The sequence below is a fragment of the Panthera uncia genome, chromosome C2, assembly GCF_023721935.1.
Source record: "Panthera uncia isolate 11264 chromosome C2, Puncia_PCG_1.0, whole genome shotgun sequence".
NCBI classification, from domain to species: domain Eukaryota; kingdom Metazoa; phylum Chordata; class Mammalia; order Carnivora; family Felidae; genus Panthera; species Panthera uncia.
This window is the reverse complement of record NC_064810.1, coordinates 58,618,062-58,642,220: the sequence shown is the minus strand read 5'-3', so window position 1 is coordinate 58,642,220 and position 24,159 is coordinate 58,618,062. Positions and strand designations below refer to the sequence as shown.

At 38.2% G+C, this 24,159-nt stretch overlaps 1 protein-coding gene across 1 annotated transcript in view; it reads left to right on the top strand.

The window, feature by feature from the left end:
• The window catches only part of CFAP44 (cilia and flagella associated protein 44), a 133,635-nt gene that overhangs the window by 6,498 nt on the left and 102,978 nt on the right, over positions 1–24,159 (top strand). The window contains exons 5-13 of the mRNA XM_049629175.1: positions 3,750–3,912; positions 8,183–8,285; positions 13,013–13,229; positions 15,434–15,548; positions 19,290–19,454; positions 21,392–21,547; positions 22,463–22,510; positions 23,288–23,387; positions 23,923–24,017. Coding sequence (XP_049485132.1) covers positions 3,750–3,912; positions 8,183–8,285; positions 13,013–13,229; positions 15,434–15,548; positions 19,290–19,454; positions 21,392–21,547; positions 22,463–22,510; positions 23,288–23,387; positions 23,923–24,017 — 1,162 coding nt within the window. The remainder of the gene's footprint in view (positions 1–3,749; positions 3,913–8,182; positions 8,286–13,012; positions 13,230–15,433; positions 15,549–19,289; positions 19,455–21,391; positions 21,548–22,462; positions 22,511–23,287; positions 23,388–23,922; positions 24,018–24,159) is intronic.

Genomic DNA, 24,159 nt, shown 5'->3' with positions numbered 1-24,159 from the left:
CCTAAATAAAGTTTTATTGGAACACAGTAATTCTCACGCATTCTCATTTTATCTGTGGCTGCCATCACACTACAAGGGCAGAATTAAGTAGTTATAACAGAAGTCACCTGGCCCACAAAGCCTAGAATATGTACTATCTGGCCCTTTATAGAAAAAGTTTGCCGATCCCTGTCTTAGGTAATTCTAAGAAGCTTGGCCCTTAGAAAAGCTGAGACAGAAATACGGGACCTTAATTTAAACTAACCTTTCGTTGATGCTAAATAACCATAAAGAGAAATGATACTTTTCTGGCTGTTCTCTCATGAGACATGATGTAAAGGAGATCAAAAGGCCTCTTATCCTGGTTTACATCCTCTACCAGGCTGGCATCCCTTTCTCAATGCCTACCAAGTTAAAATCATTGATTTCTTAAAACACTGATACAATTGTCAGACATTAGTACTTACACATTATTTGTCAGATGAGTATCAGAGAAGACAACCCTGAGGAAGTAGGGCACAAAATAACACACTTTAATTGGTCTGGAGAATAAGAGTCCATGAAGAATTGTAAAGGTGGGGATGATTAACAAGGGGATTTAGGGTTTGCTGTCACTGTATGATGTTAGGTTTGTAAGGTGGTTAGGAAAATATTTCCATTAATGCTCTTGGCTAGCAGTTTGGTATGCCTACCTTCAGATGACCACCACATGGCCTGAAACACTGACTGGCCTCTTATAAAAGTGTGCTTAAAGAGGAGGGTGGTGTACTCACTGACTCAGTTTTGGTTTTCATATAAAAATAGAACATGTTATTATAGCTTCTGTTTCAATCCCAGGTGTAACTAGAACTAATTCACCTTGAATCTTATAACCTGGAATTTTCTCTTTTGAGGACTTCTTTCGTATATGTCATCTTTGGACAAGTTGTTGATAGAAGTTATGCTGTTGCCTTCCTTCTAGCCTATTTGTTTCAAATGAGGTGGTTTAGCAGTCACCTGGAAGATTTTCCTGAAATACACATGCTCTGATACCTTTCCTGGACCTACTGCATCATTTCTGTGTGTAGAGGGACTTGGGCACATGTAGTCTGAAAAAGTTTACCAAGTACTTTTGATTGTGTTGCCCTCTCCCAGCCCCCAACACTGGAGACTTGTTGCTCCAGGATACAGGGATCTCTGTATTAGAGAGATATGCTGCGATTCCAGATAACAAGTCAGAGTGACCTTGACTTTTGACTCGATATATGAATTACCTCTACTGATGCTGGATGAGTGGCTGTATCTGCTATAGACTTTTCATGAACACTTTCAAAGCTAAGGAAGTCACAAATTCTGGATAGCTCACATTATTAGCTCTTGCAGGCCTTGAATCAAAAGCTGCCTCTCTGGAACATCTTGCATTAGACAGTTCTACTCTCCAGGGTTGGAACAAATATGATCTCTATTTCTTGTGAGAAGCTCCAAGGAGAAGTTAGCTGTCATGTATCCCCTACACAATCCTTTATACTTTATTAATTCAATTGAGTCAACTTCAGTTTCAAAGTTCAGTGTCTTGTAAGTCAAGAAATGTGTCATGTATTACATATTACCTAAACCATAGCATAATTTATACAAGATGTATTTAAACACAATTTTAAAGTGAGGGTCCTAGATGCTCATGAACAGACAGTGAAGGCCCTGGGTCTCAGATAGGAAGTTAAGAAAATGCAAACCAGAAGACAGGGTGGGATAAAGCAGAAAGGAGTTGAAGGTACAGCAGAACACAATTTAACATCTTCAAAGCTCTGGTTAGGGGATCCGCTGTCATCTGGGGTTAAAAGGGAAGGATCAGACTCTAGTTATACATTAATTAATTCATTAATTAATGCATCCAAGAAATGTTTATTGAATGCCTCATAGGCTCAAGACACTGCACTAGGCATTCTAGGAAGTAGAGATGAGCTATGAGAAGAAGCAGGTTGTAATTTGGAGGGGGAGAGTTTGGGAAGTTACAGTCTCACCCATTCTGCATTTGAAAGGGCCTTTGATCAGAACAGCAGCAGGTAAAAGGGAGTCCTACTCTACCCTGAAATTAGAGATGTTAATACCAGATAAGTGATTTCCAACTGTCACCCAAGACAGTGAAGAGATGGTAGCCATTTCTACTCTCAGTTATTGACACACTATTAGCCCTCCAAGTGCTACACTGGCACTGGGAAAAGAGGAAGGAAGAGGAGGAAAGAAAGGTGAGAGCAGCAGTTTGGGGAAAGGGAAAAGGAAGGTAGGGGAAACTTCCTGCCCATACCAGGAAGATAAGGAACATGTGGATCCCATTCTTTATTTGTAAGGAGGCCTCAGTACCCATGAGGTCTGAATAGCTTCATCAAGATCTTTGGATCACATGTTCATTTGCATTTCTTTTTTTTTTTTTTAAGTTTTAAGTTTGTTTGTTTGTTTGTTTGTTTATTTAGAGAAAGAGCATGAACAGGAGAGGAGCAGAGAGAGAGAGGGAGAGAGAGAATCTCAAGCAGGCTCTCCTCACTGCCAGTGTGGAGCCTGACATGGGGCTCAAACCCACAAACTGTGAGATCATGACCTGAGCTGAAACTGAGAGTTGGACGCTTAATTGACGGAATCACCCAGAAATTATATATAAAAATTAATTTTAGGTGTTCGTGTCTTTAGTGAGTTGACAAAATTCCCTTTTCTTGAACAGATAAAAAAGCCCTGAAATATTCTGTCTCTTTTTCAATTTAACTCTTAGACAATGAGGTAAGTATAGTTATGTATAGTTGGTTAATAGTTTGTATATACCTCACAATTCAAACTGCATTAATTAAAATTTTCTCCTTTTTTACATTCTATATATTCTTGCTAATAATTCTACATAGTTTTTTCTCTAAAAATATTCACTTACAAATAAAAATAATCCTCTAAAATCAGAATTTATTTTTTTAAACAAGGGCAAGAAATAAAGATTTCTCCAGTGATCCTTTAACTTTTGTGTTCAACGGTAACTCTTAGAAAATAAGAAACCATCTACTTAAGATATACTATGTAATATGTTTCTTTTGCAAACTATAATGTTTTGATAGATTAACCTCATTTAACTTACTTATTACATTTATATCTTAGGTTATATTAATTTGAACTTGAACTTGAATTAATTTGAACAATGTACATTTAAAAGATGTCTTATAAAAACTTCGATTATTTTAACCTTTATTTTGAATTAGTGCAGATTTACTGTATAGCATTAATATGCACACACACACACACACACTCATCTATACACCTATACATATTAATGCACTCAGAAAGGAAATGTTAGCATATTTATTATATATACTTATATACCATATACTATTTAGTCCATTTTCATAATTCATATGAATTAAATTTCAATTATATTTATGTAGATTTATTACAACATGTAATATTACTGGTGTTTCAGGATTTCAAAACGTGTCAGAATTTTAAACAGCTGGTCTTTCAACATCAAGAGGCCTTTTTGATACTTTTACTTTTATAAAATGAATCTGCTTTCAGGATTTCCCTGGGAAAATTAAAATATTGACTAAATCAGAGTATGAGGATTTTCACTTAATTTGAAAGCAAGGTTGCATTAGTGACAAATAAAAAACTCTGAGTTTCAAAGTAAAATGCAACTACTTCAACACTGAGTCTTTATTGAAGGGCACAGAGTTTAAAAACATATTTATTACATTGCGTTTCCTGTCTCTAGAATGGTTACTTTGTGTCACTTCTTTTCCTTAACAATATTCCCTCAGTCATTCCTTTGGTTATGACTGTAGAAAGCGGGCCAACCTAAAACTTCTGGACAGCAGTACTGTGATGTACATCGCTGGGAACCAGCTGATCCTTTTGAATTTGAAAACCAAGGAACAGAACTACCTGCGAAGTAGCAGTGGTAGAGGAATTGGTGTTATTGGGGTACGCTGTTAGCGACTTCGGAAAAAATTCCATCCTTTTGTTTGCTTCTTCTGTGGACCAGCCAGGCTGTCAGATGCCAATACCATGGGCAGGATGCCACAATTGCAGGAGATGCAATTCTAAGGCATTTTCGAGTCAACAATTGCAACCACTCCATTCATTGACATTGTCTCTGTGCAGTATCATACTATCACGTTAATAATACTATCATTTTACCAATACTTATGTTGCAGATAAGGACACTGGGGCTAATAGAGGGTAAGTGGCTTCCCACAGCCATCAAGTTTTTACATATTAATGCTATGTTGCTATTCTGCAAAAATACTCAAATGAATGGCACAGATGATAATTCAAATAATAAATAGAGATAAGTGCCAGATAAGATATAAGTATATGGTTGCACATTAAGAGATCAAGTATAGATTGTACGTTCAATAATTTTGAGCAGCTGACAGAAGGACTTGTATGTGATTTGAGGCTGTCTCTTCCTTCCTCTTCAGGTGCCTGTCTCCATCAGTCACCTTTTTTCTTGTACCTTCAGCCTCTACTTCCTTAGGGTTTTCATCCTCAGCATTAAAGCACACTAAATCAACTTGTTCTCATCTTAAAAGTCTCCTCTTTAACCATGTATTCTCTTTACACTGACTTGATCTTCCCTTCAAAGCCAAGCTTCTGCTGTCTTTTTCCCTATCACCGCACTGAAATTGCCCTTACTAAAGTGACCAATGGCCCTGAATAGCCAAATCTGAAGAATACCTTTCTAACTGTATCTTATCTGACCTCTCAATAGCAATTGGCCCCATGATTGCGCTTTTATCTTGACCTTTTGCTTTTTACTCTGATTCTTAAAAGTAGGTGATCCTTAAAAGTCCCTAGACCTTCTCTCACCAATAACAGCCTGAGAAGCACATCTTGGTGTCTTTAGAGTCATGAGAGGGCACCTGTTCAGATTAGGCTGCGTGAGACATGGAGAGGAGGAGAAATATGCAGGATTTGGGGCTCATACAAGCTACACTTCCGTAGCAGACATTCAAAGGGTTTTTAGAAGGATCATGAACCAAATAGAAGTCTGCCCTGCTCTTGCCCTGCCTGTCAGATGTGAGCAGCCCATTCAGAACTAGAAGGTGTAGGGGTGACATCACCATACCCTGTGGAGGTGGAGGGCTTCTGGCAGAAAGGCTGATGCAGCTCCAACAGAGAGACTGGGCCAAGCTAGCAGGGAGTAGTGGGAAATGCTCTTGAGTAGACTAGATGGTAGGGCAGCTTACCTGGTAGGATATTTAGATTAGAAGTGGAGATGAGTGGAGAGGTTTGGAAGATTCTTGCTCTGAGAAGCGAAGCAGGAAGATGAATGGGAATGGAGAAGGTAAGGAAAATCAGAGATCCACAAATAGAACTTAGACTGGCTACGGAAACAGGAAATGGTGCGATGGAAGGGTGAAGGAGAGTCTCATGTTTCTGTCTTCCTTGATCATCTATGTATATATAGCAGGTGTAAATAGTAAAGTCCCTGTCCTCAGCAAGAATTTATTATACTACATTGTGAGTCCAACACTAACTCAGAACATGCAGGGATTTAAGTGAAGAAGCGTTCGTGACCTCTATGAATTCAAAGAGTTCAAAATTCACCCAAAGAGACAGGACTCATATCAAAAAGCAGAAAAACCAAAAAACTAGAGGCATAAAAGTACATGATCCTGTGGCACCAGCTGTATGCAAACACAGGCCTAGCATTAGGGTTGCAGGTTCCATGGAGGGAAGTCAGTCAGGGGCCACTCTGAGGTGTCCTTAGCCCTGAGGTCCACATCATCTGCAGAGTATGGAGAAACGGGGAACTATCACTTGTTTTTCTATCACTTTATGGCCAATAGTAGTTCTGAAGTTTCTATTTTGTTATACAATAAGTTGGCCTGAGGTCAGTAGTTAGAGGTGTATTGTGGTCAAGAATGTTAATCCTAATCCTCATCCCCGCCTGGTCTCTGGGCAGTTGTATGTCCACAGGGACTTTTCTCGGAGTGTGTTGAAGCCTGGATAGGGGTGGGGATTTTCCTCAACTGGCCTTGTCGGTTCATTCTTTCTGAAACAGTTATCTATTGTGGATGAGAAGCACTCTCGCAAGGCAATGGGAAATCTGTGAGAAATGTGTTCTGGGGGCATATCAACTGTCAGAAGATAGGGTGAATCTGTATGTTGAGTATAAAGTAAATGACTCATTAGTTCCTAATAATTAGTTCCTTATTAGTTCCCCACTAAAAATAAAACACCAAACTCAACCCCACAGAGCTTCTGATCTGAAAGTGCTGAAACTTTTTCACTTACTATAGGCAAGATGCAGAAGAGCAAAAGATTTGCCCGAATTCTCATTCAGATTTCTGTGACCACATATCCTATACAATATTCTCCCGTAAATAGGCATCTAGAAAAACATATACCTTAACACATTTCCCCCTAAGTTCTTGGTAGCTACTGTTTTTAATTTTTTTTTTAAAGATTTGTTTTTAAAAAGAGAGAGTGAGTGGGGCAGGGGCAGAAAGGAAGACAGAATCCCAAGCAGGCTCTGTGCTGTCAGTGCAGAGTCTGATGTAAGGCTTGAATTCACGAACTGTGAGATCATGACCTGAGCTGAAATCAAGAGTCAGCATTTTAACCAACTGAGCCACCCAAGTGCCCCAGCAGCCACTGTTTTTTTAGTTCCACTTTCTTTTTGGCTCCAACACCTGGCTTGAATCCTACCTCTCACATTTGCCAGCTGTATGACTTTAAGTTACTTAGCCTCTCTGTGCCTATTTCCCATTGGTAAGATGGGAATGATAATGGTATTTGAACTTACAAGGTTGATGTAAAATTTAAGGGGATTAATTAATATAAAACTTAAACAGTGTCTGGCATATAATAAGCACCCAATAAATGTTGGTTATTCTCTCACTGAGTGTCCATCCTATAAACCCAAGCCTTGTTTCAAGCTGAAGGGATGGGTGTTTACTTGACTGGAAGAATAAAAGACCAGTTGTCAGTAAGAAGACAGCTTATATAGGTCTTTTGGCCCCATGTGTGGAGAGAAGAATGTTATCTTGGGTACCAGAATTTAGAGTGCAATCCTCTAAGGGAAGCTCCTGGCCCCTAGGTATAAAATCAGGAGTTGCAAAATGGTAAGTGAAAATAAGATTCTTTTAAAATCTATTTATTTGTTTGTTTATTTATTTATTTTGAGAGAGACTACACAAGCAGGGGAGGGGCAGAGAGAGGGAGAGAGAGAGAGAGAGAGAGAGAGAGAGAGAGAGAATCCCAAACAGGCTCCGCACTGTCAGCACAGAGCCTGATGCAGGGCTCAGACTCACAAACCATGAGATAATGACTTGAGCCTAAACCAAGAGTTGCATGCTTAATCGACTGAGCCACCTGGCACCCCTGAAAATAGAATTTTATAAAGCACAATATGTGTCTTAAATAGTTTGTTTTCAAAACAGCCTAGTTTTATTTTTAGGCTATCCATTTACTCTTCCTGCACATTGGCTTACCAATGAACAAAAATAACAAGAATAAACATACACTTCACAATTCATAAGGCTGTCATTCGAAATGCTAAGTAAATACTTTATCCACAAATATTTACTATTTTTTTCCTCTGCATCTGGCTTGGAAATATAGTATCTTTCTCACTTTTAGTAAGTTTATATCCATTGGACAAGTAAATTTGTCCAAGGTGAAATTTTTTAAACTGAGATGGAACCTACTCTGGAAACATGAGTTTTTCTGTACAAAAATTTAGGTTGATTTATTTATGCACGGTAAACAATTCATCTAACTTAATTGTTCTCAAAGAGTGATTCCCAAGCCGGCAGCATCAGCATCACCTGGAACTTGTTAGAGACGTAAATGCAAATTTTGGGGCCCCCTGGCCCTCGAGTACTGAGTCGGGAACTCCGGTGCTAGGGCTTACCCTCTGTGCCTTCACGAGCCCTCCCTGTGGTTCCGACACACTCTAATGATTGAGAACCACTGTTCTAGCTCTCCTGATGGCAGTTAAAATAATTGCAGATGTAGAGATGACTTTATTAACAAAAGCAAAACTTAAAATGAATATTCGTAAAGGCTTCAGTTTAAATCACATCTGTTACCAAGTATGTATCAGATGCCCATTTTTTTTTTTTTTTTAGTTTTCTGTTGGAGTGGATCCTAATAAATGATAAAATCACAGATACTGCATTAATAGGGCTATTTATAAGAAAATCTTCCTTTTATTATTTAAGTGAGATTTTACTTTTTATAGGTTCATCCTGATAAAACTTACTTCACTGTCGCTGAAAAAGGAGTTTTCCCAAAGATTATCATCTATGAATATCCTTCTTTGAGGCCCTACAGAATCCTTCAAGGTGAGCCCACTACAACTTTTGAAATATTCCATGTTCAAGGTTAATGATATTCAGGGTCTTCCAGAGAAACCGAACTAGGAGGAGACAGAAGAGAGATTTGTTCAAAGGACTTGCCTCGTGTACTTATGGGAGCTGGCAGGTCTGAAGTTTGTAGGGCAGGCTGGCAGGCTGGCAGGCTGGACGTTCTTGGGTAGGGGTTGATGCTACATGTTCAGGTAAAATTTTGTCTTCCTCAGGGAAACTTCAGTTTTGACTTTTAAGGACTTTCAACTGATTGAGGCCCACCTAGATTGAAATAACCTCACATAAAATTAATCACCACCATTTTCGTATAATTTTGTTTTCCATATAATTAATTTTAGTAGTTAGTTTTTTAAAAAGACTGCTTTTTGGAGCAGTTTCAGATTTACGGTAAAGTTAAGGGGAAGGTTCAGAGATCTCCCATATCCCTCCTCTCCCACACATGCATAGCTTTCCCCATTATCAACATCACTCACCAGGTACATTATTTACTGAAGATCAGCCTACATTAGCACATCATAATCACCCAAAGTCTATAGTGTCCCTTGGGGGTTACTCCTAGTGTTGTATTCTATGGGTTTAGATAAATGTATGCATCAGTATATCATACAGTGTATTTTCACTGTCCTAAAATTCCTCTGTGTCCTGCCTATTCATAACTGTCCCCACCTTGGCCACCACTGATCTTTTTATTGTCTCCCCAGTTTTGCCTTTTCCAGAATGTCGTAGAGTTGGAATCATACAGTACGTAGGCTTCGCAGATTGACTTCTTTCACTTAGTAATATGCATTTAAGATTCCTCCCTGGCTTTTCATGGTGTGGTAGCCCATTTCTTTTTGGTGCTGAAAAATATTCCATTGCCTGGATGTACCCCAGTGTACATTTGTGTATTGAGGGGCATCTTAGTTGTTTCCAAATTTTGGCAGGTTGTAAACAAAGCTGCAATAAACATCTGAGTGTAGGTTGCTTCTGTGTGAACATAAATTTTCAACTACTTTGGGTAAATACCAAGAGCATAATTACTAGATCCTATGGTAAGAGTACGTTTAGTCTTGTAAGAAACTGCCAAGCTGTCTTCCAGAGTGGCTGTACCATTTTGCTTTCCCACCGGCAACGTATGAGAGTTCCAGTTGCCCCACATCCTCATCAGCATTTGGTGTCCTCAGCGATTTGGATGTTGGCCATTCTAAATAGGTGTGTAGTGGTACCTCCGTTTTTAAGTTTGTGTTTCCCCGATGACGTAGAATGTGGAGCATCTTTTCATATGTTTCTGTGTTATCTGCATATTTTTGGTGAGGCTACATGTTAAGGCCTTTGGCCCCTTCTGTAATTGAGTTGTTCATGTCTTATTGTTGAGTTTTAAGAGTTCTGCATATTTTGGATATGCATACTTTGCATAACAGTCCTTTATCACATATGCTTTTGCAAATTTCTCTCCCAGTCTGTGACTTGTATCATTTTCTTGACATTGCCCTTCTCAGAGCAGGTTTTCATTTTAGTGAAGTTTAGTTATTAGTGATTTCTTTTATGGATCATGTCTTTCGTGTGGAATCTAAAATGGCATCATGATACCCAAGGTCACCTAGGTTGTCTCTTACATTAACTTCTAGGAATTTTACATTTTTTGCATTTTATATTTAGGTCTGTGATCCATTTTGAGTTAATTTTTGTGAAAGATGTAAGGCCTATGTTTTCATTAATTTATTTGTTTGCTTGTTTATTTTTTGCCTATGGATGTCCAGGTGGCCCAGCACATTTGTTGAAGAGACTGTCTTTGCTCTGCTATATTGTCTTCAGGCCTTTGTCAAAGATCAGTTGTCTGTATTTCTCTGGGTCTATTTTTGGGCTTTCTATTCTGTTCCATTTGTCTATTTAGTCTTTCCCCAATGTCATACTATCTTGATTACTGTAGTTGTATGGTATATTTTGAAGTCAGGTAGTATCAGTTCAACTTTGCCCCTTTCACTCAGTATTATGTTGACTAGTCTGGGTCTTTTGCCTGTCTGTATGAACTTTAAAATCAGTTTGTTGATATCCCCAAACTAATAATACAGTTGTTTCTGCACATTACTAGATTAGATTTGCTAATATTTTGTTGAGGTATTTCACATCTATGTTCATGAAAGATACTGTTCTATCGTTTTCTTTTCTTAAACAAACTGTTATTTGTTACATCAATTAAGAATAGTAAAAATAAAAGTTTTTTATTTTACATTCACTTACTCCTTCTTCAGTGCTCTTCATCTCTTTATGTAGATGTGTGTTTCTGACCTATATTATTTTCCTTCTGTGCAGAGAACTTCTTTTAACTTTTCCTGCAAAGCAGGTCTCCTGGCAACAAATTCCCTCAGTGTGTGTCAGAGAAAATCTTTGTCACTTTTGAAGGATAATTTCATGGGGTACAGAAGTCCAGGTTGGTGGTTTTTTTCCCTTCAACACTTTAAATATCTCAGTCCATTCTTCTTGCTTGTGTGGTTTCTGAGGAGAAGTTGGATATAGTTTTTCATTCTTCTCTAGGTAAGGTGTTTTTCCCCTCTTGCTTTTTTCAGTTCTTCCTTTATCTTCATTTTCTGTAGTTTTCTGGGCATTTATTCCAGTTAGTATTCTCTGAGCTTCTTGGATCTGTGGTTTGGTGTCTGATAGTAATTTGGGGGAAATTCTCAGTCGTTATTGTTTCACATACTTCTTCTCTTCCTTTCTCTTTTCTTCTCCTTTTGGTATTCCCATTACACATACATTGTATCTTTTGTAGTTGTTCCATAGTTCTTAGATATCGCTTCTGTTTTGCTCTTCAGTTTTAAAGATTCTATTGATATATTCTGTAGCTCAGAGATTTCCTCACCTGTGTCCAATTTACTAATGAGCCCATCAAAGACATTTTTCATTTCTGTTACAATGTTTTATGTCTCTAGCCTTTCCTTGTTGTTCTTTCTTAGGATTTCCATTTTTCTGCTTACATTGTCCATTTGTTCCTGGATATTGTCTGCTTTATTCCCTTAGCATATTAATCATTGTTGTTTTATTTATTTATTTAATATGTATTTATTTTTGAGAGAGAGATAGAGAGAAAAAGCGAGAAGCAGAGAGGGAGACAGAGGATCCAAAACAGTTTCTGTGCTGACAGTACAGAACCTGATGTGGGGCTAAAACTCACGAACCATGAGATCATAACCTTAGGTAAAGTCGGATGCAACTGACTGAGCCACCCAGACACCCTAATCATAGTTGTTTTAAATTCCCAATCTGATATTTCCATATCTGTGCCATGTCTCGTTCTAATGCTTGCTCTGTCTCTTCAAACTGTGTGTTTTGCCTTTTTGTGTGCTTTGTAGATTTTTCTTGGTAGCCAGACATGGTGTAGTGGATAAAAATAATTGCTGTAAATAGGCTTCTTATAACATGGTGGTAAGGTGTGGAGGGAGGGGAAGTGTTCTATGGTTCTGTGATTAGGTCTCAAATTTTTAGGGAGCCTCTCTCGACTGAACTTCATAAATGTTTCTTAGCAGTTTTCCCCCCTCAGGTGGGACGGGATGGCTAGAGGGGGCTAGAGTTGAGTATTTCCTTCCCTAGGTTATTTAGGTTAGGCTTTTGTTAATTAGTTTCTCCTGAGGACAGGCCTCATTAAGAGGAGCAGAGTGTTCTGGTATATTTCAATTTTTTTTAAATGTTTATGTATTTGAGAGAGAGGGAGGGAGGGGGGAGGAGCCGTGAGAGAGGAAGACACAGAATCCAAAGCAGGGTCCAGGCTCTGAGCTGTCAGCACAGAGTTCGGCACGGAGTTCCAACTCATAAACTGTGAGATCATGATCTGAGTCAAAGTCAGATGCTTAACTGACTGAGCCGCCCAGGTGCACCTGTTCTGGTGTATTTAAAAATGGTTCCTATTCCCCTCTCCCTGCTGAAAGCCTGAGGGTTTTTTCTAGGTGTTTACTGTGGGGACCTGGTCAAGCTCCTGGAGATAAAGCTCACAATATTTTGAGGGCCATCTTATGACTGGGCCTTCCTGGAGTTTTTAACTCTCGGATTTGTCCATGCTGAGCCTCCAGCAATTCATCAGTGGTAGTTCAGGTTTTACTACCTGGCTCGGATATTTTGGCTATTTCTGCTGTGAGTCCCTGCTATAGTAAGTTGCAAATGCTCGTGTTCCCCTGTTGTATCTTTCCAGTCTCAGGAGCAGCCGTTTGCCCTGTGTCCTTCCCTCACTTATGAATCCAAGAAAAGTTGTTGATTTTTTAGTGTGTTCAGCTTTTTATTTGTTGTTAGGATGGAATGGTGACTTCCAAGCTCCTTACATGCATAACCAGAAACCTGAAGTCCTTAATTTTTATTTGGTGAATTTTCCAGTGGCAAGTTTCTAATTATAGATTGATTTCTTTCTGCTATCTCACATGATCTTGGGTCCCCCTGCCCCCATTTCATAAACTGGAATGTGTTCTCAAAAACAATCAAAAGTGTTTTTCTCTTGCAAAATGTGATTAAGATTTCTTCACTCTCCCCACTCACGTAATATAATTCATTCTAAAGCCAAGGGTGATGAATGATTTTGGCTTGTTTCTTTGGGGATTCTTGGCATTCTTTCGTCAATGCTTATCACCAAGGATGCTTGCTTGCTCTCTCTTTCTCTCCTTTTCCTTTTCAAAAGAATACACTTTAGAAAATGAGATAAGTGTTGCCTCTGTTCATTGGCCTCCCATTCACCCTTTCAGATGGGACTGAGCTGGCTTATGCTTACGTGGATTTTAACTACGATGGTATCTTGCTAGCCTCTGTTGGCAGCAGCCCTGATCACACGCTGACCATCTGGAACTGGAAAGAAGAACAGCCCATACTGAGGACAAAAGCTTTTTCCCAGGAAGTTTTTAAGGTTACTTTCAATCCTGAAGATGATGAGCAGCTGACTACATCGGGATCAGGCCACATCAAGTAGGTTGTGTGACTGATACAGGTGCTGGTAGATTATCATTAATGATATTTTCTAAGAGGTGACCAGCTGGAGACATCTTTGCTGATGTTAACATTAGGATAATTTTTAAATGTGTTACCTTTAACTGTAGTGCTGCTTTTCTAATTGGATATGGGGATTTTCTTACCTGAGGGGCACCTGGGTGGTTCAGTTGGTTAAGTGGCCAACTCTTGGTTTCGGCTCAGGTCATGATCTCACCACTTCGTGGGTTTGAGCTCTGCATCAGACTCTGGGCTAATAGTGTGGAGGCTGCTTGGGATTCTCCCTCTCTCCCTCCCTCTCTGCCCACCCCCCACTTATGCTGTCTCTGTCTCTCTCAACATAAATAAATAAACTTAAAAAAAAAGACACTATAGATAGAAAGAAGGGCTTTTATTTTATTTTATTTTATTTTATTTTATTTTAAAGAAGGGCTTTTAAATGTAGCCTACTGCCTTATAGGCTTTACCACCTCAAAGGGTTTGTATAATGTCTTACTAACATGGCATGTTGACTTTTCAGACCCACCATTAAACTTGTAGAAATACTGTATGATGGATAAGTCATTTTGACTCTGAACTCAGTCTTCATCTGTAAAATAAGAATTATAACAGAATCATTCCTAACCCAGGGCCCTCAATACTAAATTGCAACAGAGTCTACTGTTGGTCTCAGTCTCTGGGTCTAAATTTCATGTCGTTTTCACTTTATCATACTCCGCTCTATTTTCTAGGATGGAATGATTTTGTCCTGTTCTGTCTTCATTCTACCTTGTCTTAAGCATTTATCTAACAATCTTCTACCACCACCCTTGGACTGCTCATAACTAGATTTCCAGCGTCCTTTTTGAGAAAGACATTTTTACCTAAGTTTCTCTTAATTCAATTTAAACCTGGCCCTATTCTTATTCATTCATTAGAAATATAGAATAATTGAACAGATTTTATTTAAAAAAATTTTTTTTAACGTTTATTTATTTTTGAGACAGAGAGAGACAGAGCATGAACGGGGGAGGGTCAGAGAGAGGGAGACACAGAATCTGAAACAGGCTCCAGGCTCTGAGCTGTCAGCACAGAGCCCGACGCGGGGCTTGAACTCACAGACCGCGAGATCATGACCTGAGCCGAAGTTGGCCACTTAACCGACTGAGCCACCCAGGCGCCCCTAATTGAACAGATTTTAAATAGAAACTTGGGGGAATTCTCAAGTAATCTTCTGCTAGCTATAGGCTAAAAATGTCCAATTCTTTTACATTTGCCCATCATTTAGTAAGGTGCATATTTTCTATGTACTGTGTCTTTGTAGAGAGATGGAAATGGAATAATTTCATGTGTGAAGTGCTATGAAAGAAACAAAGCATATGGAAATGTGTGAACAGAGGACCTACCATAGCCTTGGAGAAGGATGTTTGTTATTTAAGCTTTTGGCTTCATATTGGCTTGTTGATATCATCCATTATCTATTTTATATCTAGTTGGTAGACCAGATTCTTTTTCCTACATGGTTTTCATCATCTGACAGTTCATTGCTTAGACTATTAATAAGAAATATTAATGAATAAATGTTGATTATTACTGCTTTTATGTGCTAGGCACTGTTCTAAGCATTTCTCAATAATTTTATGAGGTTGGTACTAATATGGTCACTGTATACATGAAGGAATGAGGGCACAGTGTTATTTAGAAACTCACTCTTAAGTTACACAGCAAGAAATTAGAATTTTTTGGAAAACTTTTACATGTTATAAAATGGTAGTATCCAATAGAACTTTCTGCCAGGATGGAATGTTCTGTGCTATCAAACCTAGTAGACACTAGCTACATGTAGCTATTGAATACTTGAAATTGGCTGGTCTGACAGAAACACTGAGCTTTAAATTTTATTTAGTGTTAATTTATTCAGTCTAAGTTAAAATAGTCAAACTTGGCTACAGTTGACTGCATAGGACAGCATGAGTCTCAGATATAATATCCACAAAGGCAGGGAGTTTATTTTGTCTGTTTTGCTCAATGCTGAATTCATATTGCCTAGAGCTTTCCTGACAGGTAGTTGATACTTAATACATATTAGATGAATGAATAAATGAGATAATATGTGACGATGAAACATGTAAATGCTTGGGTGATAATAAAAATAAATAAAGCCTCTTTGAGGTACATTCAGTCACCTTCTGGTTTGTTTACAGGTTCTGGGAAATGGCTCTAACATTCACTGGTCTCAAACTTCAGGGTTCATTGGGTCGATTTGGCAAAACAGCCACTACTGATATAGAAGGTTACATGGAGCTCCCAGATGGGAAGGTGAGTGTAGCCACTATTCTACAATAATAAGATTATGTTTCCAAGTGATGAAAATAGATGAAAGCACATTATACATTGTGAAAAGCACTGCCAATGTTAGTACTAATGAATACTATAATTGTGAATATAATGAACGTTTCATTTTGCTTCTTCAGATTATCAATTTTAATTAATATACTTCCACAGAATTGTTCTAATCCACATATAAATATTATTTTTGTTTTGTGTCTACTAAATATTATACAAACGCATAACATATTTAACATATTAACATAGTGACATATTGTCGCTTCATGGAGTTGCAGTGTTTATAATGTTTATCTTTCCCTCCTCTTTTGTCATGATGGTCCAAGAGGACTTCCTGGCTCAAAGTTGTATATAGTCTTGCAGCTTTTGTTTTTATTGTCAGATTATTATTTAGGAAGATTGAACCACCCTATAGTGGCTCCTACAGACCCACTGTGCCTGTTTATTCTGTAACATTGTTAGTTTATCTTCTCTCTTCCTCTTACAAAATTTATGAGCATCTTGCCTATAGGGTCAGTTCTGCATTAATGATGCATTTGGCTTCCTATTAGGATGAGTTATATAGTATTATTTGTGAATGTCTCTGTTATAAGTAAATGCCAACATACAAATATAATTTTGAGGAACAAAATGGGATACCTAGTAGATATTCTCTACCTAGTATCTACCTAGTAGATATTCTCAATCTGAAATCATGTTGTGTGGGAGGAAATAACAATTCTTGGATGCTGGTTAAATACATATCCAAACCTATAAAATGATCATAAGTCATTTTAGCTTCAAATTCTGAATCCTACAAGAATTAAGCTAGGATAAAGATGGTTAAAACATGCCACAAGATAGATCTTTAAAAGGTTCCGTAGGATTCATGTGTATGTAGGGAGAAAAGAAGCCATTTTATTTATTTTTAACTTGTTTTATTTTTTATTTTTTTAAATTTATATCCAAATCAGTTAGCATATAGTGCAACAATGATTTCAGGAGTAGATTCCTTAGTGCCCCTTACCCATTTAGCCCATCCCCCCTCCCACAACCCCTCCAATAACCCTCAGTTTATTCTCCATATTTATGGGTCTCTTCTGTTTTGTCCTCCTCCCTGTTTTTATATTATTTTTGTTTCCCTTCCCTTATTGTTCATCTGTTTTGTTCTTAAAGTCCTCATATGAGTGAAGTCATGATTTTTGTCTTTCTCTAATTTCACTTAGCATAATACCCTCCAGTTCCATCCACATCATTGCAAATGGCAAGATTTCATTCTTTTTGATTGCCGAGTAATACTCCAGTGTGTGTGTGTGTGTGTGTGTGTGTGTGTGTGTATCACATCTGCTTTATCCATTCATCCATCGATGGACATTTGGACTCTTTCCATACTTTGGCTATTGTTGATAGTGCTGCTATAAACATGGGGGTGCATGTGTCCCTTCGAAACAGCACACCTGTACCCTGTGGATAAATGCCTAATAGTGCAATTGCTGGGTCGTAGGGTTGTTCGATTTTTAGTTTTTTTGAGGCACCTCCATACTGTCTTCCAGAGTGGCTGCACCAGCTTGCATTGCCACCAACAATGCTAAAGAGGTCCTCTTTCTCCGCATCCTGGCCAACATCTGTTGTTGCCAGAGTTGTTAATGTTAGCCATTCTGACAGGTGTGAGGTGGTATCTCATTGTGGTTTTGATTTGTATTTCCCTGATGATGAGTAATGTTGAGCATTTTTTCATGTGTCGGTTGGCTTTCTGGATGTCTTCTTTGGAGAAGTGTCTATTCATGTCTTTTGCCCATTTCTTCACTGGATTCTTTGTTTTTTGGGTGTTGGGTGTTTTGGGTGTTTTGTTTGTTGGGTTTGGGTGTTGGGTGTTTTTGGGTGTTTTTTGGGTGTTGTTTTTGGGTGTTGAGTTTGATAAGTTCTTTATAGATTTTGGATACTAACCCGTTATCTGATATGTCATTTGCAAATATCTTCTCCCATTCTGTCAGTTGCCTTTTAGTTTTGCTGATGGTTTCCTTCACTGTGCAGAAAAAAAGAAGCCATTTTAAATGAGAGACACACAAAAGGAAATGTTTAGAGTTAGGAATAAATAGCTAATATTCGGAATTCTACTTAGGAGGGAGCATTTATGTTGGGAAAGAGTGGGAAACTAGGTTGAGAAGTATGGTTGGGTCCTAGTTAGTGTATGAGGAGATTAACAGCCAGCCAGAACTACTATACATTGGAAGAGTAGAGTTGAAAATGAAGTTATGTATTAATATGGCCACAAAATGCCAAATGAGTTGGAGGAAGGAAAATCTGGAGTCAAGGAGATGACCTAAGAAGGAAGATATTACTTTCATTTCATTTTTCAGGACAAATGGAAAAAGAAAGCTAGACGTGAGTGACATTTCAGAAGGGAAAGTCTTCCAGGTATCAGTGGCTTTGGGTGGTTTTGTCACTGGACAGAAGAAAGCAAGTCGAGATAAAGATTATCCAAAGTTAGCTGAGGTTTAATAATAGGTAAACCAGGTAGAATGGATAAGATTAGTAGACTGGGGATGTAGAAAAGATGGAGTAAATTACTTGGCATGAAGGAAATGGGGTGCAGAACGCTGGAGCAGGCAGGCAAGAATTAGATCCGAGTTTCCCCAAAGGTGTTTCATGGAATATTAGCCTGCACAGAATCTCTGTAAAAATAAGACTTTCCTGGTCAAATTCCTTTGTATCTAGAAATTTCTTTCAGTGACCTATATTAAAGTTTCCAGGGGATCCTAAAGAAAAGAAAGTTGTCTGATTTTGTTTATCCAAGCATATGTCTTCTGAGTTAATGTTAGTCAGAAGAGGAGCTTTTGAGCCAAGGTTCCTGGGTGAAAATCCTGATTCCTATTGGTATTTTGTGCAAGCTACTTAACTGTTCTGTTCAGTTTTTTTTCTTTGTAAAATGGGAATAATAATAGTTAGGACTCCTATTGATCCATATGATTCCCTTGTGTGAATGAGGAAAACTGTTTTCTGGGAAAATAAAGTGGCCAACCTGCATAACTGTACATGGTACCCTCAATAAATATACCTAGTTCATATGAGGTTTTAAGATTAATGTATGTAAAGAGCTCAAGTATCACTTGGCACAGAATCGATACTTAATTAGTATGACTTATTATGTAATACCAGTTAAAATTCCTAAGAACTAGTGTTTGGCGGTACATACTTGGATGTGCTGGATTAAGTGGATTAATAGGAACTGGTTCCAGATGATTGTTCTTGTTTGAAATTGGATATTATTATGCTATAATCTTCTGAGTTCAGTAATTTTTCTGAGTTCACAGTTTAAAAAACTTGTAACATTTGATATTATCACTCTTAAAAAGTAGAATCTCATCTATCGAGAGGTTAAAAATGTCTCTAATTTTTGACTCCGTAATTCCACTCCTGGATTAGGCCCTTAAGAGCTAGGCAAAGAAGGCTATTTCAGATATATTTGAAAAATTACCAGCAACTTAGAGCGTAATCACGGTGATGTAACACTGTGCATAATGCTAGGAGGAAACCCATCGCAATGTGATTAGTGTTTGTTTTTGAAGTAGTGAATTTTCATTTCTACATTTTCTTATTTTTCTATACTTACTTTGCTTCTCTTGATTATGTAAGTACAAAATCTTTGAAAATAAATTTCACCTGAATGTGAGGCATAAATATCCATGTTTGTCTGTTTTAATGCACATTCCTCCCTTTCTGCATCCCTGCCAGGTGCTCTCAGGGTCAGAGTGGGGCAACATGCTGGTGTGGGAAGGCGGCCTCATCAAAGTTGAGCTCTGTCGAGCTGCAAGGAAGTCTTGTCATCAGGGTCCCATTAACCAGATAGTGCTGGATGAGGGTGAAGTCATCACTATTGGGGCAGATGGATGTATTAGGGTAAGTTTTCTTGACGCTTGGTCAGGAGCGCCCACATCAAAGACTTACAGATCGCCCTACTGGTGTTATCAGATTTTTACTTCTCACAAAGGCCACTTTATAAAGGACATCTGTGGCCATTTACTCCTACGGCCAGCGCATTTAAAATCATACTTTCCTTGTGGTAAATATTTAAATTCTAGTCAAATTAATTTATAGCATCTTAGCAGTGAAATTTTCTGAGGGGACCTTTTGTTATTTTGATTCTCTGGTTGAAATAGTAGTTTGGGAAAATGAAAACCTATTTTAGCAGACTATAAACAGTGGACACAGGTGTCCTTTCAAAACACACAGTGTGAATGGGTCATGTTTTAGGGATGAAAGTACCAAACATTCTTATTTTTTACTGAGGTTACTAACTAGAAATACACTCAAAAGTGAGCTGATAGGGTTTGCCTGCGGATACTCCCCTCTCTTTTCTCTTTACACTGGTGAACTCACTTGTCCTCCCCTGTGGACACTATCTTGCCCATGGTGTGGGCTAAGCTGGAACATTGCTCCAGCATCTAAGTCCACCTAGTAGTTATCAGACCACTTCTCCCACCCACCCATGTATATGGACCTTGCTGCTGCTGGCAAACCTGGAGGCTTATGATTTGCCCTGTGGTCCTTTTGGCACATATTCCTACTGGTGCCTTTCCAAGAAAGTGGTAGTATTCTCTGGACTTTCCTTAAGAAGTATTATTTTCAGAAGTAAGACTGTATTTTAGAAAATAATCTCATCACCCTGTTGACATATATTGAGATTACAACGTCTAGCTATATCTCTCCCAGTCTGTCTTCTTACCATTGGCTTTTTGAACCCAAGTATAAATTTTTGCATTTACCATATTAAATTTAATTTTGTTAGATTTTACTAATTGCTCTGGAAATTTTTATGTCCTTTCTTTTGTCATATAGCATATTTACTGTCCATCTAAGATATAGGTCACCCCGAAATGTCAAAATACCAACTGAAGAGAAATCTCAAGATTAAAGAAATTAAATACTTCACAGATGGTCCTTTAATGAACACCACTAATTTCTAAACTGGCTTCCTTTTTAAATGTCACCCTAATCTCTTTAGTCTTTTATAGTAAATCTCTACCTCTAACCCTTTGGGAAAAACCTAGCCCAACTCCCAGGAGTCCATCTGACCTGTGGATCTGGGTCTCTCCCCTGTGGGGCTAGTCTATGGGACAGCACCAGTCCTCCCTGAAGTTACTTTCCCTAAGGGTGAGTTATTGAGTATGGGTTAACGGGGTGGGGTGTGTCAACAGATCCATCCAGGGTGGGCTCTGGCACTTTGTGCAGGAAGTCCTTCTCAATCTCTCTGCTGTGTGAGGTGAAACTGCTCCCTCATGCTTTCCATAGTGTTCTGTTGTCTGTCCCAGAACAGCAATCCTTACCTGAATAGTACAGTCTAAATCAATGATTAAAAACACTTTCTCATGACAACCTCATCTACACACCTTTTCTCTGCTTGTAATGAGGATTGAGTATGGATCATGAAGTCTATTTCCCCTTTCCAGAGGCCCAGTGGTAAAATCAAAACAGGGCTCATTATAGTGTCTTGCCAAATAACCAAACCATTTACTCCAAATGGCCACTTTACATGCAGAAAGACCTGATAGACCCCTTGACATCAAGTTTACTCTGGGCTAATTAGAATTTTTATTCAGGCTGAGTTTTCTCACTAAGCTCCATCCATACAAAGGAAACGATCATAATTTATTATCCTCCAGTTGGAACCAATATCCCAGGGGTTGAGTTTTGGCTGGTGTTGTCATTACCCCTACTCACTAATTTGCATGCAACAAGAAGAAATGACTTTTGAAAAAAAAAGTCAGAGCCTTTTCTTACAGAAAATGTAAATTCAGAAACTGCTGATTGATTGAAATATTTTCTTATTTTATAAGATCTGGGATTTTGAGACCATAGATACTGCTGACACTATAGACGAGACTGGATTGTTAGAGATCGAGCCCATTAATGAGCTTCAAGTAGGCAAGAATGTCAAACTCTTCTCTATGATAAAGATGAGCGACATGGGAAATAACATTTGGTTGGCTCAAGTAAGTTGCATTCTTCCCTCTTGGCTCTTTAAAGTTACCTGCACGTAAAATTAAAGTAGTAACAATTTATTGCCACTGTGTTACTAAGTCCATTTTACTATTAAAACTACTATTGATATATCCTTAATTTTGGGATTTGCTGCCCTACAAGCAATTCTCTACAACCGCATTGGAGATGTAGGATTCATTATAGCCACTGGTAAATCTGCCCAGTTTGGCCTGCACCCATGACTTCCATCTGCTATAGAGAAACCTACACCCATCTCCGCCCTATTCTACTCAAGCACCACAGTAGTAGCTAGGGTCTTTCAATTAATTCACTTCCATCCACTCCTGGAGCACAACAAAACCATTCAAACACTCACACTATACCTAGGAGCTATCACAACCCTATTTACAGCAAACTGTGCTTTAACACAAAATGATATTAAAGAAATCGTTGCCTTTTCTATCTCAAGCCAATTGGGACTTCTACACAGAAAACCACTTAGCATTATTATTATATTAAACTATTTGTAATACGAAAATGCTTCATTTATTTTGTGTTCTAAGATATATAGAAGTTGCTTTTGTTAAATTTCAATCACACTTTATTTTTTATAAATGTTTATTTTTGAGAGATAGAGAGTGGGGAGGGGCAGAGAGAGAGGGGGACAGAGGATCAAAAGCACTCACAGCAGCAAGCCCAATGTGAGGCCTGAACTCCCCAACCTTGAGACTATGACCTGAGGTGAAGTCGGATGCTCAGCTGACTGAGTCACCCAGGTGCCCTCAATCACACTTTAAAATATATGTAAACTTTTGGTATTACTGTTTGTCCTTTATTTTAACTAGATCACAGGAAGAAAATTTCTTTTTATTTGATAAAAGTTCAAAATGATAAAACAAACTATTGTTATGTATTTAATTTTTTAGGATGCCAATGGAGCCATATGGAAGCTTGACCTTAGTTTTTCAAATATTGTAAGTTGCCTATTTTTCTTTTTTCCTAATTCTTATAATAACAATCTGTTATTCTTCTTTAAAAGATACTTTATCTTTCTCCATATTTCATCATTGTTCCCATCAAAAACTTGTCCAACATGTCCTGGTCCTGAGAATTTATTATCTCTCTCTCTGATTTTATAAAAAAGAAAAGGAGGTATCTCCTAGCAAAATCCACCAGAAAAGTGGCAATTGACAATGCCTAACGTTATCAAGTGCTTTACAGTTGTCATAAACTTATGGCATTTTCATTTATATGATCTTCTGTAACCCTCACAGTCACCCTGATGAGCAGGTAGGCTTTTGCTATTACCTCATTTTACTGGTGAAGAAATGGAAAGCCTGCAAGTACAATTCCAATACTTGCTTTTCCTAATTCCAAGAGTCCAGGACTCTATCTAACTTATGCTTTTAAAAATTTCTATTCAGATAAAATCACACATGTGTTATAGGGTTATATATATAAATCTATTATTTTTTTAATGTTTATTTTAGAGAGAGACAGAGTGTGAGTAGGGGAGGGGTAGAGAGAAAGGGAGACACAGAATCTGAAGCAGGTTCCAGGCTCCGAGCTGTCAGCACAGTGATGGACACAGGGCTCGGACCCACGAACCATGAGATCATGACCTGAGCCGAAGTTGGACGCTTAACCGACTGAACTACCCAGACACCCACCTATGTATATATTTTTTAAACTTGACCTTAATTTGATGTTAACTTACCTTTGAGATCTGATAGGGTCTCTTTTATTGTCAGACCCAAGATCCAGACTGCCTCTTCTCCTTCCATTCTGGAGCTATCGAAGCCTTGGCAGTCTCTCCTCTCACTTATCTCATGGCCACTACTGCCTTGGACTGTAAGTAGAACTCTAAATGAAAATATAGCTGGCCTCTTTTGTTTTGTTGTCCACATAAAATTTTCTATGTGTTTGATGAAAAGCACTTGACAGTTTTTCCAAAAGGAAGCCTCTTGCTGCAAGAGAGGTGAGTTTTTACATAGGGGAGAGAAACTGAAGTGCAGCAGCCTTGGTTATCGTGAGAGATTAAGGGTACAGTAAGTTGCTCATGAAGATGCTATTCATTTTGGCATTATCCACATTTGTGCTTTTCCTATTTATTTTTCACCTTCGTTCTTTCTTCCTCATGTATGGTGAATCTATGTGGGCTGTGCAAGGTGAACTTGATCAATAGTTGTTTTCTTTATTATCCATGCTTGCAAGTTACCTGGTTGAAGATATACATGTAAAATTTTGACTAAAGAAAGCCTATTAGATTATTGGTTCATTGAACTATTTGTGAAATTTCTTGTTATAATGCTCAACATGTAAAGGAAGCCAAGGTTATTTCAAAAGATATATATAATTTATTTCTTTTAAAACTGGTTTTCTATAGGCTCTGTTCGAATCTATGATTTTGCTGGCAAAACTCCTTTGGCTCAGATGAGATTCAAACAAGGAGGTACCGCCCTCACCTGGGTACCCCGACTGGTGAGTTTATTATGATGATCTTCTACTAAGATCTATTGGTAAATATGACCTATCAGTGTTATTTCTTGGAAATCTATTTTATACCCTGGGTTTTAGAGGAAAACAAAAATTTTAACTTAGTTTATTCACTCATAATGCAAAT